Source organism: Arctopsyche grandis, chromosome 5 (assembly GCF_051622035.1).
Source record: "Arctopsyche grandis isolate Sample6627 chromosome 5, ASM5162203v2, whole genome shotgun sequence".
Lineage (NCBI taxonomy): Eukaryota > Metazoa > Arthropoda > Insecta > Trichoptera > Hydropsychidae > Arctopsyche > Arctopsyche grandis.
Window position 1 is genome coordinate 32,530,367 of NC_135359.1, and position 19,439 is coordinate 32,549,805.

General features: G+C 31.2%; 1 protein-coding gene across 1 annotated transcript in view; it reads left to right on the forward strand.

Annotated features, from left to right (window-relative positions):
* The first annotated feature begins 288 nt into the window (after positions 1-288).
* Positions 289-19,439, forward strand: part of sick (sickie) — a 148,330-nt gene continuing 129,179 nt past the window's right edge. Inside the window, exons 1-2 of the mRNA XM_077431128.1 lie at positions 289-428; positions 9,591-9,775. Coding sequence (XP_077287254.1) covers positions 9,692-9,775 — 84 coding nt within the window. The 5' untranslated portion in view covers positions 289-428; positions 9,591-9,691. The remainder of the gene's footprint in view (positions 429-9,590; positions 9,776-19,439) is intronic.

Below are 19,439 nucleotides of genomic sequence, written 5' to 3' on the forward strand. Positions count from 1 at the left end.
TGGAAGTCTGGTTTGAAATTAGCGAGACTGTTACGTTCGCGAAAAGTGCATAATGAGTGCATCTCTTGCACCATTCGGGACGGCCTATTTTGATGCGTCGGTTGACTCATTCATTATTCCAGATTTTCGATTCCACTAGAGACCAAGCTCTCAAAAGAGTATAAAAATACATACGTACGTACATATATATTTTATAAATATAGATACATAGTTTGTAATGTCTGTTTCTGCTACTCTCTCTCGCTCTCTTGTTCCCTTTCGCTTGTTTATTTACAGTCGGTCTTGTCCAGTCTTGTTTTGGTGAGCGAAGTGCGAACACTCGCCACTTGTGGCGATCGTGCGAAATTTCGCCACTTGCAATTTCGCGTCTTTATAATATAATAATGTATTATAGTTATTGTTTTGAATTTGTGTGAATAGTATAAACGGTGTGTATTCATTCAGTGACAATTTTAATATTGAACCATAATTTAATATTGAAATTATTTTCGATTTATTATTTACTTAGATGATAACGTACATATACTGTTTTTAAGATTTATATAGACGTTTTACGACATACAAAATTAGTATACTATTAAAAAGGCTTTCATAAATCTTTTATGTTGATTCTTCAATACTAACCGGAAAGTGTTAATTATAATTCGTACTTTTAAATAAAGCTGATGATTTTTTTTATTTCTTCTTAGTTTCATATCTGACAATGAAATGTATGGAATTTTAAGAAAGATCATTTTGATTAAAATTATCTAAAACTCAGAACTTGTTTTAGTTTCGTTTAATTTATCTACCTCTAACGGTTTAGTAAATGATCTTTAATTTTTTAACACATATGTACATATATTTACATGTATTTTTCGGTCAAAATTGTAAAATGACCTAAAGTGATCCTTTAAATCAATTTCATATTTTTTGGCACTTTTAAGGTTATCTTTCTTTATCAATTTGTAGTTTGTCCATCAAAAGTAATTCAACACTTTCCTACCACTTTATTTTATTATAATTTAACTTTTAATAATCATCATTCATAGACATTCGCCATCAGCTACTGGATGAAGGCCTTTCCAACACGCTTCTGTTCGTCTCTGTTTTGAGCAACTCTCATATATCTTTCTTCCACTCTTTCTTTTTCTGATTTCATCCACTAATATCTCATGTGGCCTTCCTTGCCCCCTTTTACGTTATCTTGGATACCATTCGAGCGTTTCTTTCGTCCATACTCGTTACGTGACCCGACCATTGCCATTTCAATTTTAATAGTACAATGTAATTGGTGAATTCCGTTTAATATACCATGTACTTTTAGCTCTATTTCTAATTAAATTTTTAATCATTGATAAATAAAAATAATCTTGATTTTAGTCAAATTATTCACTATTTTTATAGTTTTTTACTTATCTTAAATAATGATCAACCTTTCGAAGCTCAGTCTGAACTTGGAATTATTACTACATGCGATTTGAAATGTCAACTCATATAAATTCTATCATTAAAAATTATTATTATTTTTTGTTATTAAATGTTATTAAACGTGGTTTTAACTGTCAATGCCAAGCTTTTGGCCAAAATTCATAAAACCTATATTCGACCAAAACTTGAATTTACGTATTCCATTTTTAACCCTTATTTTAATAAAAGGCGTTGCATGTTTAAAAATGGTTCAACGAAAAATTACAAAAATGCCTTCCGAACTTACATAAATCACTTTCATGTGATATCAGATTGACAAGAATTAATCTTTTCACTTTAGAGACGAGACGAATGAGAGGTGAAATACAATAATTATAATTAACATTACAATTTTTCTATGATAAACCTCCTTACGTTTAACAATAACACTCATCTGAGAGTCATGCTCCCAGACTCCAAAAATATATTTACTTCAAAATAATTAGAGAATCCTTTTTTTTTAAATAGAGTGGCCAAAATTTGGTATAGTCTATTCAATCAATTGGTAACTTAACCTTTTTAAAAATAAACTTGATGATTTCCTAAAAATAAATGGGTTTTTGTAGTTCTTCCTTTTTAAAGTTAAGTTTATCTTTTGTATTGTATTTTCGTCTATTTTGACTGGTTAATATTTCGGTTTTCTTTTTTATTTGTATTTATTTTTATTATCTTCTTTGTATTTATTCATTGGCTTTACCACCTTTTCTAGTATTCTAAAATAAATAAATAAATAATGAATATCCGTTAAAAATTACCAGAAGTTTTACTTTTTATAAATATAACCACGTCTCAGTGTATTTTTAACAATTTTCGATTCACTTTTATTTGATCTTTGCTTCAACTCGTATAAATACATACATACTCTCGAGTTCAATTGTGCATCATCATCTTTTATACCACATAAATTAAATTTACATAATTTCCCAAAGCTCTCCTTCGTTCACTTACCCATGCTACAGTAAGTAGTACATGCACATACTATGTATATGGCACATAGTATATGACATCATATTAACTCTGAAATTTACCACAATACTCTACACCTTGGCAATAAATATTAGTAATTTCTGCGCTATGACATTATCAAGGTAGTAAATAAATAGGTAGGGAGGGTAAGGAAGCACGTGTTGTCCATTAACCCCGGTTTATTTCGGTTTTGCTGTCTGTGACTCTTCCATCGAACACACACAAAATAGAACGTATCCTATATATTACATTATGTGCATTCGCTTCAAGAGCAGTTTCGCTTTCCTTATTGAGGTTCGATTACTTTTCGCGATGTTTCCTTTTAAAGTGGGCGCCAGGTGTTGTCGATCTCCGATGTCCTGTGGGTTGGGTTATAGGGTTTTAGTCGACAATCGCCATACTTGTGCTGTTTCGAGTTTGCGGGTGGCATGACGTGTTGTTATGGTGAAATTTTCATTGGCTTCATTCCCAAACTTGTCAGTGTTTCGCCGAGAGTCATCTCTGAAATTCGCGAAAGCCGTTGTTGCTCATCTGTGTACAATTCCGATGTTTATGTTCGTTTTTGCTGTACTATCAATACAAACTCGAACTAATCGTAATCTTTGATTTGAGTTTTATATAGTGAAGAAAGTTGATTTTGATATTCAAATGTTTATGTACATCATATAAGTATGATTGAGTATATAAAACGGATTTAGAATTCAGTTCTTCTTAATAATAATATTTTCTTTGAAACATTTCTCACGATTCTCATCATCATCGTTCCTATAATAAACAGGTACTATATGCATTTAGCGGATATAAATATAAATACGTGTCACCTGTTTTTGTCTACATAATCTCCTCGATTTGGCGACCAGCCAATCCTCATAAGGTCATCGCCTTTTACTATGTGCGCGTATTGCACTTGCACAATGCACATGCACTCATCTCTATGTGCAACACATCAGTACATCAGGTGTTCCGGAACAACGCTTCAGTTCTCCCTAAATGGAAAGGTCATTCGACCTAATTTTAGGTACCGTTTTAGTTTCGCTTGACCATTTCCGGAAACAATGGACGATATTCCAATACACTGTCGTCAATCGTTGTGGCCAGGCTTTGAAATGTATGTGTTTTTGTGTTTCGCAATAAATTTTCCCAATATCGGGACTATTTGGGTTTCTCGCATAAATGTCACTAAAATTAAATTTGGAATGGGCGAATGTATAAATTTTAATTGCGCGTTCATCGTGGTAATGGTCATTATAGTGTGTTATTTATGGTCGAATTCGGATAGAGTTAATATTGGGCGTTTTGTCGTAAAAATGGACGCTTTAATGGTTAATATTTGGGTGAATCTTTGCGAAATGTTAATATTTTGCATTAAATCGAATTCAACTTTTTTATGGATGTGTCAAATTTGAATCGCAAAGTCCGAACAGTTCCGTTTGGGATATCTGACGTTGACATTTTTAAATTTGACAGGTGACAGGTATGACGTTAATGGACGTTCAAATACACTTTTTGCCTTCTATGTATTTATCGTAACTTTTTGCTTTATTTACTCTCCAATCGATCGTTTTCATCTGTATGAACTTTCAAGTCAAAGAGAAAAGGAACTTCGCCTCATTTTTTTTGTTATAAGAATAAATGGTGTAATTATGTAACTATGTAATGGCGTGATATAACATCGTCATCATCATCATCATCAACCTTTCATCGTCTTAATTTTCTCGTCATATCTAAATGTTTATTTAATATAAGATCTTCTAGTATTGAATTGACGAGTATACTCGTTTTTGAACTTGCCTTTTCACGGGTTGCATTACTTTGTGAACATTTTAAGCTATGTTAAAATTCTTAGAATTTATTTATTTGAAAATTTTATTGGAAAAATCGTAACTTTGATTTTTAAAGTACTGAAAAACTTTCTTTATATAATTTGTTATATTCTACATTTTCTATAAAACATTTGCCTATTGGGTAACGTTCTTAGCTTTCTTGGTTTTTAATCCCCCTTTTTGTCTATAGCTTCTTGGATAATATTCAAGCTTTTCGTTTGAATAGTATTCAATAACGACTTTCTTGTTTTTATTTACAAACACTCGGGTAGCATTCAAACACTTCGTTCGTATAACATTTTTTTATTTATGTTTATTTCCTCTTAGGTAAAATCTCTGCATTGTCTTTCTATAGATTCGCCATTTTATCTTGAAAACTTCAAATGCTAGAAGTAAACATTTCCTTATTGCACGTTACAGTAACGCCATCGATTATCAAGATAAGATTAGTATTAAAAAATGACCTATAGATCCATCTACATACAGTCCATAATATATGTAAGTCTACTCTAGGCATATAAATTTGTATCTATCCCACTTCAAATCACAAAAAAAGCTTAATTTTAATCAAAATTCTTACCTAGTTGCTTCTGTGTTAATCTAGGTTCGTATCGACAGGAAAATTTATTATATCAAACTGTCACTTTATTATATCAAACTGTCACTTTATTATATCAAACACACATATGTACATACCGAGTATGCCACAATCGGTGATAGACTGGGTTATCGGAAATTTCTTAACAATTTCTTTTAATTTTTCTTATATTCCGACAATAAGTTGCAAACTTTATCAAGATTTAGTACATTCGACTTCTTTAACTATACATATGGGTTTTATTTTAAAATTATATAAGTACTAATGTGACATGAACCCTTTTGAAAATGAATCGCATGTACACATTTATTACTGCTAAGCCGTATTATAATAAATCTAATGTAACCCGTGTGATTTGCAACGGTTTGCGGCTTTTCTGTCACTCGGGCGCGCGTTCATGTGACGTGGACACGGGTCGAAAAAAGGTTCAACTGCCCTGCTTTAAAACTCGACAGTTAGGTTAGTTGACCCTATATATGATATATATTGTACATATATACATATATCCACTCCTGTATATAATATACTCGCCCGAGCGGCTTTTGATCACAATAGCTTTTCGGACATGTCCAAACTTGGAGTGTTCGAATTCGAATATATTGTAGGTATATGTAGGTATGTACTGTCGTTTTGACTGTGACCATTTTCGGTAACGGAAAACCATTTTTGCAGTTGAAATTTCGTCACGTTGCAAAAGTACGTAGACGGTATCATGTTGATTCGAAATGATTTCAGTTGTAAATATATGAATATTCAGTATCGATGTCAAGGTTGATATTCTCTTCGTTTGCATAATATGATACTAATGCGAGTAAATTCCGAAGGACTACTTATAGTCGAATCTTTTGTAAGTACTGTGAGTTCTGCTCGCAAAGACTATCTATGCAAATTAATGTTAACAAGTTTGATACTCGAGTTGAACTTTATAAGGGAATTTGTAATTTAAGTTGGAATCTTCAATGTATATAATATGTACATACATATGTATGTATGTAGTATAGTGATCGGCTTAATTATTAAAAAAATTTATTATTTCATAAACATTTTAAATTAGTTTGTTATCAAAGCTATGTTATATCGTTGTAATGAACGTTTATTTTATTTTATTTTAAATTGTATAATGTGATCTTTTCAAATGTTGAATTCTTCGATTTCTTTAAATGTCTCCAAGGAACGAGTCGAGAATTCGAAAACCTTCAATTTCACAGTGTCGAGTGTCAATTAATTTGCGACAGTGTATTTTTAGATGCATCTCGATACAGAAATGTCTTGGTAATTAGCGTAATTGAGGATCGTCGAGCCATATGATGACCCTCCAACCTTCGACACACCCCCATCATCAATTCCAAATGCACTTTTCATGCTAGAAACTTCATAACGAGAATGATTTGTGATCTTTCTGGTGGATGTGAAACAATCGAAAAAGTGTCGACTTGATTTATCGACACGCGAACTGGCAATTTACTCTACCTGCCAATAAATTACATGCTGACAAAATGGTTTTTAATGGTGATAATATTGCATCTATGTGTGTATTTAATTTTTAGCTTCCGCGTATTTTCAGTGTCGTTTCCGCTGTTTTGAAGTGATTCAATTGCGAATTTACTATTCGTCGAATTGTCGGTGTTAATGATGTTGAATCATTTGCTAAATCATCTCAAGTCAACTGCGGAATAGAATCTCTGTATAGAATTTATGTCGTGTGAGAACAAAATGTTTTGCATGGGAGTGGCCTATTGTTATTGGTCGTATTGAACAATATTCAAATATTTAAATGAATCTATGATTCTCATTTGTATGATGATTGTTTTTCTTGGCATTGTAACATTTCTCTTTTTTTTTCAAGACGAATATTCTGTAGGATATTATGTATGTAGATGCATATGTATTAAAGCGAGGGCTATTTTTTAAATGAATATTTTTAATTTGGTAAAATTTTAACATAATAATAAAAGGAGTTTCATAATTCTGGTTAACGATATACTCATATGTATGTACATACAGACACGTGTCTTAAAAAAACCATAAATACATACGTATATGTATACCTAAAGGAGATAAAATAAAGAGACATGAAATTATAATAGAGTGCATTTGGACGAATGAATGCAGTTTTTAAATCAAAAATGCCACTTTGTCTGAAGAAAAAGATCTTCGATCAATGTCTTTTGCCAGTAATGTCGTGTGGATGTGAAACTTCGACATTAAACGCCAAGTTGCTTCAAAAAGTCCAATGCACTCAAAGAAGTATGGAACGTAGTATGCTTGGCATAACGAGGAAAGACAGGAGCGAAGAGATTGAAATGGCAATGGGCGGGCCACGTGGCTTCAATAATGGACGAAAGGTGGACAAAAGAAGTGCTAGAATGGTACCCAAGAGAAAGAAAAGGGGTAAAAGGAAGGATGATGGGTGGACGAAATCAGGAATATGGGTGAGAGTTGCGCAAAACAGAGACGAGTGGAAGCGTGTTGGAGAGGCCTTCATCCAGCAGTGGATGGCGAATGGCTGTAGATGATCATGAAGATGATGATGATGATGTATACCTAGATATACAAAATTTGTTTATTTTTGACTTTCAAAGAGGATTAATTTTAAAATGAAACTTTTGAAAAACAACCGCCATTTAACAGTTTATTATTTAACATAAATATATTACAGCTCTTAGAGTTTTTGAATTATCGAATCGTTTTCCGAAGTCATGGGCTAATGTGGACAAAACGTACGGCACTCTTACTAAATATTGGGTAATGTTTAAGACTCACTCCCACACTTTTGATGAATAATTGAACGGCTCAAATTAATAGTTTTGTAACAAATCATGACCCGTTTAGATGGTGTTCGATTTGTAATGCAACCGAACCACGGGAGTAATTTTCTGAGAATTGCTACGGACGATATTTGTTATTATATTTGAATGGCGATTCATTTGGGGAATTAAGATTCTAATTAGACAAAGTTCGTCTTATACTTTTTATAAACTTCAATTTCTATGAGGTAATTTTTTGATGAGTCTAAAATCAATACAGCGATCCTCCTACAGTGTGCATTTTTACAATACATTCCTTACATACATAAAACTTTTTCTCAAAACAGGAACTATCAACTTGTATCAGGCATGATTTTAATTAATAGACATATTGTGATCGAGAAATATTTTGACTAATATATGTAGTAAAGTGGAACTTGATGCTAAAACATTATATAAGTGATGGAAGACTCAGAAGTGAGACATTTTACATACCCAGGACACGTGCCGCTATTGTTTAATTCGATTTGAATTTTTTCTCGTCGTGACAAGTGCATCCTATTCTATTCACGAGCAGGGGCGTACTCGTCGCGCGAAATCGAATCACATTATATTATAATTTCGCGTCCCACACTTTCAGTCCAATCCATTAAACATGAGTCCAGATTTTGATCCAGTCGCTCGTTTGACGCCCTCGCGCGCACGTGGGCCGACCACTTGCATCCATTGTTACTTACTTACATACATATATTATTTACTCGTGTACTTGGATACATATGTACATACCATAGTTGCATCACAATCATTATTATTTCTTTCGAGGAACACCTTTCACGGGATCCAATGAGTCTTTAGTATCGGTCTAGCGGTCGCCATGATAGTTTGTCTCAGCTCGTTCCAAACTACATATACGCGATACATAGGTGTGTCTTTTGTGGGTCTGTTCAATGCGATATATCGTAGAAGTGTATTTTATCCATTTTTGAGATGAATTTTATCTCATGCTCTCCTCCGAGTCGTATCAATCCATTTAAAAGCGTTTTATGTGAGGCGAAAGCGGATAAGATTGTGAGTTTCTAAATTATAATTGATTTTTATATCACGTGCTATTTATATCTTCATTTTAATTGAAAAAGCTAATATAGGAAAACATCAGTTACTATTCCTCATTTTACTTTTTGAGATTTCTAATTTGAAACCGCATAATTATTTATTTAAAGTTTGCATCCTTGTACCATTACAGGAATTCCTAATGCGCCACAATAGTCAAAAATATAACAGAAAAGAAACAAAATAATAAGTATAGAAATTAGATATGACAAAAAAAACATATATATACACGAACAACATATTTAACATAATCATAAAAAATAATAAGCTATAAAATAGCGGATAATAATAATTTCAAATTATTAAAAAACAGAGAAGGGAATGTCTTATAAAAAGAAAAATAGTAAAAGAAAAATAAATATATATGTACATATGTATTTACACAGATAAAAATATATTTATACATAATCATAAAAAAATTAATAATAGCAGATAACGTAAAAATATCAAATTACAGCGATTCAAAGACAACAATTTTTCATGTAGCTTTTTTCGCTATTATTTACATATACATTCATACATATAATATGCATAGACGTAGTGCTACCATGAAATTCTATTATATGACTTGTAACGTGACTACATACATACATATGTAAATACCAAATGAATTAAAAATAAATATAAATATTTTTACTAAGAAAATTGCCTACAGATTCTTTTTTTTTCACTATATTCCTTTGGGTCATTCATATTATGAATTCATATATGTATCTATGCGATTCATTTTTTTTCACTATTTAGAGGTTCGCATTCCTTATGATAGTCAATCAATATGTATCTAGGGGTTTATCTATTTCTAAAGTAAATTAATTGAGGTATAACGACAGTTTGATGGTTTGAAATGGTTATATTATTGTCGTTTGATTTGATGTTTTTTTTATACTGATAAAATAGTGTTTACATTTCGACAAGTTAACGATGTTAATAAAAACAGTGTGTGCCAGTGATAATAATATTAATAATAATTGTGCCACAATCTGAAGAGCGGTCCAGAGATGATCCCAAGATGCTTGAGACCTCAGACTTCCACTTCAGGATCAGCTGACGACGTCTCCGTTCAAACTTCCTCAATTATCCAGGCATGTTCGAATCGTCACGACTTTTCTCACTAATCAAAATCTCTCGTCAGAATACTAACTATGATAATATATCGCATTTGCAATGTACATAAATATGCTTGTACATATCTTCGATTCATTTTATGTATTTATTTAGTGGCAATGCATTCGTCGTAAATTTCAAGTGGAAACTTGCCTTTTACGATCCAGTAATAAAAGTATAATTATTTCTATGAGATTCGAGTGCGTCTATCGGACGTTATATCTATGATGATTAACAGATGACCCTTTCGTTGCACTTGAAAGTATTCGTATTATAGTTTCCTCTTTGGGAGAATGCACTTTGTACTGTTTTATCGATGTATCATCGTATCCATAAGTAGAATCGAAGAAAGTACGTATAATTGTGGGTTTTATTCATTTGAAAGCATCTGCGTAGTGTAAAAAGTGCTCTTCATACTCAATGATAGATTCAAATTTAAATTACATATTATATTTTTACTTAACTTCAACTCTTCTAGATTATTATAATACATATTAAGTAAAATCTTCTTCAAAGGTTTTATACTTATGTATTCCATAATCAGCAGTATGACTCAGTTGTTTCGTTTATGTTAAATATCGAGAGGTTACCGGGTTTGATTCCGTGCTAATCTTTAATGCTGCTGGTCAGACTTGGCTATTTGTGACTCCCGTTTCCTATCAGAGTTTGAAAATGTATTCGATTTCATTGTTGAAACGGTTCCTCCATCAAATAGGTAAAACCATCCTACCCACTATGTCACCAATATCTTAATTTGATTTATGTACAATATGTAAAAATTATGTACAAGTCTAAATCCATATATGTATGTCTCTATGGATTAATTCATTAATTAATTAGAAGTTAATTTCTAAATTCAGTGATTTATGAAATAAAAAATGCTGCAATATTTGTAATTGGCTATAAAGCCGCATTACAGTTTACCTGTTAGGCCTTCTTTTTATATTTTTATGTAAAATAATAATATAATAATATTTACCATCAGCATAGCTCGGTCCCATGAGCTGACCTCCATTGAAAATATTTTTTCTGGGTATATCTGTAGTTCTGCTAGTCAGATATTTCTGCTCCAGGTCGATCGTTACCTATCAGAGTTTGAAAATGTATTTGATTTCATTCTTGAAACGGTTCTTCCATCAAATAGGTTAAAAACCGTCCTACCTACTATATCACCACTATTTGAGTATGATTAATGTACAATAAAATGTATGTACAATTCATAGATGTCTCCTTAATTAAGAGTTTTAAGTGTCTCGTAATTCATTTACTTGTGTAGTAAAAAAAAATTCTGCATTATTTGTAATTGTCCAGGAAGTCGCATTGGGGTTTACCTGTAAAACCTTCATGGTATATATGTAAAATAAATATAATACAAACGCAAAATCCAGGACTATTTATGTATAGTTTGCTTATTTTATAGAAGTGAACTAACTACATATTCTAAACATCTATAATAATTAGACGTGTACCTTTCGACAACAAACTGCAGAGCACAATATTAAGCCATCGAAAGTTATAATTACCATAAGAAAGGGCGATAGATTGAAAGCTTCTCGGAGGAACGAGAGCTTTGGGTCTATCTGTTGGGGTGTAGGAAGGAAGCACGTGTCAAAAGCAGGCGGTTCTCTCCGACTCCGTCGTTCGGGGGTTAAACGTCGACTATTTACATAAACGTTAATCTTCATCAGGGTTGAAAGCTTTGTCGTGTCCGAAGCACACACGCGCGATTGTTTGCTTGCACAGCTTCGAAAGCTCCCGAGGTGATTTTTAAACGCCGCGTTAGCCCAAATTGGTCGTTACCAACGAAAACTTGGCCAATTCGCGATAATTAATTTTAATTATTATGTTTCACTTTTCGCGGGAAAGTTTGCCGCTTCTATTAATGTATGTACTGTGTGTGTGTGTGTGTGTGTGTGTGCGTAAGTTCGGCGAAGAGGAAAATTAAGCATGTTGAATTTCACTCAAGTACAGTTGTTCTAAAAGTAGCTATGTAATTATTCGAATTGTAGGATTAGGTGGAAAGTTTTTGATTATGTATACATAGATAGGTACAAAGAGCACAACATGGGATTGAAATAGGAAGATGTTGATGAAGATGTTCATATTATATATATGTTATATGCTATTGCAATCCAGTATATGCTATTGCAATCCAGGTCAATACTCACCCCTGAAGTGTTTACGGTGCTATTTTATTATTTTATTTGACAGTGATTTCCATATTTGAAAAAATGTAGGAGAAACTTATGTTGTTTTATTTCAATCGACCATGTACATTCGCCATTACAGATCGCTCCATAGCGACGTGCGTACTAATACAGATACTACAATGTCGGAAACCTCTCTACGCGTCCACGCTACAGTATTATTTAATATAAAAAAAATTGTACCTCAACCCAAAATGCGCGCGATTTGTTTTCCATAAAAAACATTGCAAAATACCGGGTTCTTTTAGGGTTGATTTATGGTTCTAATAAAAATATACTTCTTTGACAGCGTAGTTCACTATTTAAGCAATTATTCACCATTGGGGAAGTCGTGGGTTCAAATCCCAGCCAGAAACAAAAAATCTATTCGCTTTACCGCTGCTGGCTTTATCTAGATGGTTATTGCATCCAGATCGACCGTCCCCTGTTATGGTTTACCAATTTATCTAACTTTAAATTGGCATCCCTCTCCTCCTCTTGCAAATTCAGCTACTCCGAATTTTTTGTTTGTTGCAAGAAACGCATATCCTTGCGGTTTATCTAATATATAATTTCGAAAGAGACTTTATATGTAGATATGTAAGTTTTGGTTCGTAGAATCCGTGACGTTATTGAAAAAATCAAATTTTCTATGAAGACCATATTAATATTGATTTAGATTTCGATTCCTTTTTTAATTCCAGATCCGGATTCCTCTTTCAGTACCGACTCCGGATTCCTGTTTCAGTGCGGGTCCTGATTTATTTTTCAGTTCCGGATCCGGATTCCTGTTCCAATTCTGATTTAAGTACGATTTAAATTTAATAAAAAACAAATAAATGTTTAGTATTAGATTAGCCATGTTTAAGCGGTTTATATAACAAATATCGAACGAAGCCGGGTAAAACCACTAGTAATTAATATCTTTATACTTGCATTGTATAATGTTTTTTATATGTGCACAGCTAGCCATAGTGTTGATTTTGGTTATATTAAAATATATTTAAAAAATACAAAATTTTTGTCGGGAATGATAAATGAAAAATCTTTTTCAATGTGAGGACCACTCTTTTAGACTCCTTTGATGTTGAAAATAAATTTACAACCCTTAAAATATGTGACAAGAAGAATATGCATATTCCCGATTGGTTGGATCAATCCGACTTTTACGTGATAGATTTTTCTAGGAAATTGATATTATAGGAGATCATACATTTTACGTGTTGTCAATATTAAATTTAAAAAAATCAGCCTTGACATTTGCGCACTAAATTAATTCGCACGCGTCTCAAATGTAGCAAACAATGAAAATGGTTGAAATTTTTCCCAGTTGACACACGCGACGTATCGACATGCCATTGTTCCATTGATCCCCAGCTTCCTCTGTCAGCACATTATTATACATATTATACAACGTGCACACAGGAATCAAAAACAATAAACGATCCCATTGTAGAGGTTCAACGAATCGTACAATACAGGCGATAAATCATTTCTGTCCGAGTCGAGCAATTATATTATGTCTTATATAACCGAGTGGCTTCTTAAACCCTCTACTGTCGAATCATATCATTGATAAATATTTATTCTTTTGATTAATGAAACGTCTAATTAATTATTATATTAGGTTCGCTCTGATTTGTTTATTTTTTATATGATTTCTATGGTTCAAATTTTGTTATCAATTTTGACCCACTTATTTTGTGCCGATTATCTTGAAGTCATAACAATACTATCTATCAAGATTTTTACATTTATTATTATTATATTATTTATGAAAATCACAAAATTGAGTATATTTTCAGAATTATTTCAACGTGTGCTGAATTAGACAGTGAAGTTTGCCAAAAAATTACGAGCCTAGACAGAACTAAGCTTTTTATTCGACTAGATATTACTATATAATATAATATAATAATATTGAATTTGTCTAGACGATTTCTTATACATATATTACAATATTTGTAAATTGCCATCGTCTGAATTTTTCTAGTTCAAATGTCTATTATCATATTATTTTTTTCATGAAATCTATGAAAATCCCCTAAGAATAGAAATATTCATCTTATATTCGTCCAAGAATAAATAAAAAAGATTTGGAGTTTCATTGTAGAATATTAATATAAAAAATCAATTAAAAAATAAGTATGTACATATATGTATATGTAGGTCCAGCGATTATTGGATTTTTTATGAAAATATTATTATTGATTTTGATTTTTAAATGGTTTTTATTATTACTCAATTATGTTCACAATACATCTTATATCTATTTTAATAGCTATTGATCTACTGATCATTTTCTATTTTATAATTTTAATTTAATTTTGTAAGTAATCATAGTATTATATTATTCTACAGCATAATAGGAAAAAGAGCTCAAAAACCTATTTACAATTCTTATAAATGCTCATAATACATCTAATACATAATATTAATTAAAGACTCTAAAGTCGACGATATAAAGCAGATTGCGTTTAGGTTCTGTTTTATCTGTTCTGTTATCTGTTTTCTAAATATTATTATAAAAATTAATAACATTATACATAATTATTACAATCTCGAAAAGTCAACGACAGTCTCTTCAACAAAATTTTCACCACAGAAATATAATAATTTTTGTTCAAAAAATGAAGTAGCAAACACTTCAAATCAAGTATGCCCACTGAGAATACTGATTATCCACCTAATATCAATAGCAATATATTTCGCCAGACTTGAATGGTCTATACATAGATGAGATCATCTGCTTCTACGTATATAATATAATACGTTTTCATTAAGACTTTTCTATTTGTTTATAGTAGGAGAGCACTCCAGCACTGTCGGCGTGATTCATGTCCCAAAATATAATACGTCTATAGAGACGTCTCAATTGTATCGACGTGGAAAACGTGAATCAGCGATCTTGTCTAGAAGATATGAGACTCTTCTTCGAATCTTAAATTAACACTAGGGACTTTCAAATGGTCTTTCAATTTATTGAAAGATTAAAAATGATACACGTATACGTATAATCGTTAGTGTAGACTGCATACTCCATCAAAGCGATATTAAATATTGTGCATATTTTAACCTTTTAATTAACTCCCACGTAAAGGAGTCGAGATTGGGATGTGCATTCTAAAAATTTTCATCACGTACAAACGCTTACCGAATTCATTTACATAATCGCGAACGTAACAATTTAGCCATTATTTTTTGCTTTAAAAAATACAATACGGTGTTTAAATATAATAAAAAAGGTACGCAATTCGTACAGTGTGTCCGAATGGTATTATTTTAAATTAGGTATATAAGAAGATTTTTTTTTGTTCGTTTCATTGACGCGTTAAAAATGAAAATGCTCTGTGTTTAACGAAGTTGAAAATTCGATTTATTATATTTCATTGCCGAAAAAATACGATTCAATTTTTTAGTATTATAAGCTTTTCTTCATCGTTTCTCTAATGAGATGTCGTTTATTTTGCTTTATTTTAAAAAGGTATTCTACTACGGAAGCAGTGCGTGATGTACGATAATGTTTGCTCATTTTTTATTCCGTTTTGTTTCTTTGAAAAAAAGGCTGTGTATGAAAACAAACATAATATTGCTCTCATAAAAGATACCATGATTTGAAATCAGCTGTTCGACAGTGCGTTTCCCGGCAAAAAAATGGTATTGTTTGTTTCAGAACGTGGGCCAAGTGATGATGTTTGTATGAATTCGCATCGTATAAAAAATGCTAGTATTGATTGGATTATTGTACTATATCTTTATTAATCTCATTGACTTTCATTGTGCAAAAACCAATTTATTATTTTAAATATTTATTTATTTATTATAAACATAAATATTGAATACAATCACTTCTTATATTACAATTAATAATAAAATCATACATAATACAAAAATATTATATTATACTAGTGTTGTGTCTATTTTTATGTATTTTAATTAACGGGTGTTTTTGAAATTGAATTGATAAGTGATTTAAAATCAAATTTTATCTCTAAAATATGCTATTTATTCTAATTTAAAGCTTGAGAAGTTAAAAAATTATTATATGAATATTAATTGATTTTTTTTAATTTTTCGTGTGCATTTATTCAGAATAAGTTTTACTGTAGATTATTGTAATCAAAACGATATCAAATTAAGTTAGAGAAGGTATGTACATATTAACTAGGATTTTGGTTCTGTATATGAAATTTTCAAAGAAAAACAGCACTTGATTTGAATGTTTGATTCTAAAAAGTACAATTTATGTATACTCGAAAAATCTCAAGACAGACGCAAACGTTGGCCCTTTTTTGCTACGGGAAAATAATGAGAATCATTTTTATTTAGTCGGATTCGCAAAGAAAACACTCGTCCATCTTTATTTTTTCTTTCCTTCCTCTTAATTTTCCGGCCAGGAGAACAAACACAGATTATTTACGCAGGAGGAAAATAAATAATAATAAAAAAAACAGCGATAACTTTTTTCCGGGAATAATTTTACCAAACGCTAAAAAACTGATTATATTATTACCGGTTTGTTATTAATTTTTTAGCAAGTAACAAACAAGTAAGTTCGTTTTATTCGACATGGACGTATAAATTTTCAGGCACGCAATCTACGTAATTATTAATATTTTTATCCCCGTATTAAATATGTTTATTTACATTGGTTTTGCGACATTTGGCTCTATAATTATATACCGAGTCGGGTTTGGTTATCGGATTTCGATAACATAATAACAAAACACAATCGAGCTGTCGATTCGAAAGTTCACTATTCAAATTTAACCGTAACACGGAACAATTTTTCCTCGATAAATTTAAACAGTGCGCGGACTCTTTGATCATTCGGTTTGCCTTTTCGGAACTTTCTCTGTATTTTATTGTATGTTTCAGTATACAGAGAGTATTTATACGAGGCCACGAGCCATTGCGTCACTGTATTGTTTTTATTTCGCTTGAGTTTTGTATATTTTATTTGTACGCACCTCTCAGCCGCGTCTACCGCAAGCTGGCGCCAGAGAACTCTATGGGCCGACGGCCGAGGAGCATTCTAATAGTACATCATCAATTAAATTTACTATGCTCATTATTCAGTTATTATGTGTTTTGCTAATTAAAACTTTTCAATGAAAATTAGTAATTTTTTTTTTATAATCGTGTAGCAGTACATTATACATAGTATATATGAATACGTACATACATTTATATGTACATTTTGATCGACGATTTCTTTATTTTAGTAAATAAAATCATTTCTTAAAATTTGAAATTGGTAAGAAACTTACACATTTTGTTAAAAGACTAATATTTTTATTTTCTTATTTATCAAATAGACACACGTTCTGGGTCCCATGTATTTTTCATGCACTTTTTTTGGCAATAGTATATTATCGGTATCATCTAGGTATCCCAAATCCGAATATTCGAATACTTTTTATACGCACATATTTTTTTTATTTTCAATCTACGGCACATTTAGTTCTATTTGATGTTCCGAATAATGATTCTCTTAAAATTTTAATAATATCTTAAACTTCTTAAAACTTCAAATAAATAATATAAAGCAACTATTCAATAGTCGATAATCGAATATATTCGAATATTTGGGATCCCTAGTATCATCGTGTAGAAGTGGTTAAAAGGTGTTTCGTTCGTTTATTAATTTTTGAGAACGTTAAAGTCTTTGTTATATTTTTTTTCAATTAAAAAAGTATGAATGCAGGAAATGATTCCATTTCAATTATCTTACTTAGAAATAATAAAAAATACACTTTTTAGGGTGGTTAACATTTTTGTTTAAATTATTGCCAATACAGTTATAAAAATGTGATAAAACATGTATAATTACGTCGAAATTTATTTTTCGAACACTTTTTATTTATCAACAATGAGTATTGTTTATACATTTTACTTTTTTAGCCTAATCATTCGCAATTATGATAACTATCGGTTTTGAAAAGTACAGCAGCTTCCGCTTAACCTCTGACGTTTCGATTCGCGTTCGGTATTTATGAGTCATCAATTTTGCCACGGAATAGATTGAAAAGTGAAGAGTTTTGTGAAGAGATAGAGGACGGGGATATTTGGGAATAAAAACAACCCATTGAATTTCAGCGGGCATAAAGTGAATTTAATATAAATTTATTCTTATATTTGTTCCATAAATTGCTAAAGTTTATAGAACAATTTTACATAATTACATACTTATTGTAAAAAAAAAAACAATGCATTAAGTTACGTATGAGTTTGATCCTTTTAATTAAAATGATTCAGTTTGAGTACAAAATTCACTGATATTGCACGTTTGTATCAAACTCCAAAACCATTTATTTTAAAAATTTCTATATAAAAATGTAAATATGCACATACGTACATACATAATGATTAATAACAAAATTTTCCATCTCTAGAAATCTCATTTTTACATACCTCCTTTACGTTTTACTTACGATTACAATTCAGGAAAAAGTTTGCCTCTTATCCGATCGTTTTCATACTTTGCCATATTGCTCATTTTGGTCATCAATATAATTAGTATATGTCATTTAAAAAATTGTATTTCTATAACTTTTGTCCGTTTTAAATACACATAAATGTATGTTTGTTAAAATGGGGGACAATATACACGTTAAGATCTATGTACGTACATTTATTTATGTATTTATAACAGGAAAGCCTAACAGGTAAACCAAATACGACTTATTGGCCAATTATAAATATATGTAAGTAATAATCATTGAATAAATGAGAAAAAAACATATATACACGTATACATTGTTTGTATGTATGTATGTAGTTCAGCAAAGTATTATTTAATAATTCGAACGTGTGATATTACTGTTATGCAAACCGACAATACTGACCTTATTTAACTTCCAATCTCAGGAATGAAACTGTGTCACTTTTTGCTTGATTTAAATATTCATTTGACCTAGTAGAAAAAAATCCACACTAATTTCAATACCGGATCGCACTTGAAAATTGTCCCGGTTCGACGGTTACAATTTTGTCAACTAACGGTGCTATCGATTATACATACAATTTATAAATTAAACTCTCGGACAGGAAGTGGATAAAAAAAACATCAACACGTGTAAAAGTTGTAGTGGGCTTACTTGTGTATTTAATATACAAGAGACTGCAAGCCCAGATACACTGTGTATTTTATTTTTCTCCCACATACGCGGACTCAATTGCTATTTGTCTCAATGTACGAAATTGCACTCGTTATGCGTTGAGATCATCGTGCCAAGAGATTTCTGCCTCTTCATTAGATTTGAGCAAAAAAGACGGTCAAGATACGCGTGAATTAGAGTGAAGTGCAATTGGGAAATTAGAAGAATGTGTGAAGTGAAATGGATGAGATTTGCTCAAAATGGAAGCGTGTTAGAAATGCCTTCATCCAACAGTGGATGATGATTGGCCGTAAATTTTATTTACATACGTATGCATATATTTAAGATGCTATAAA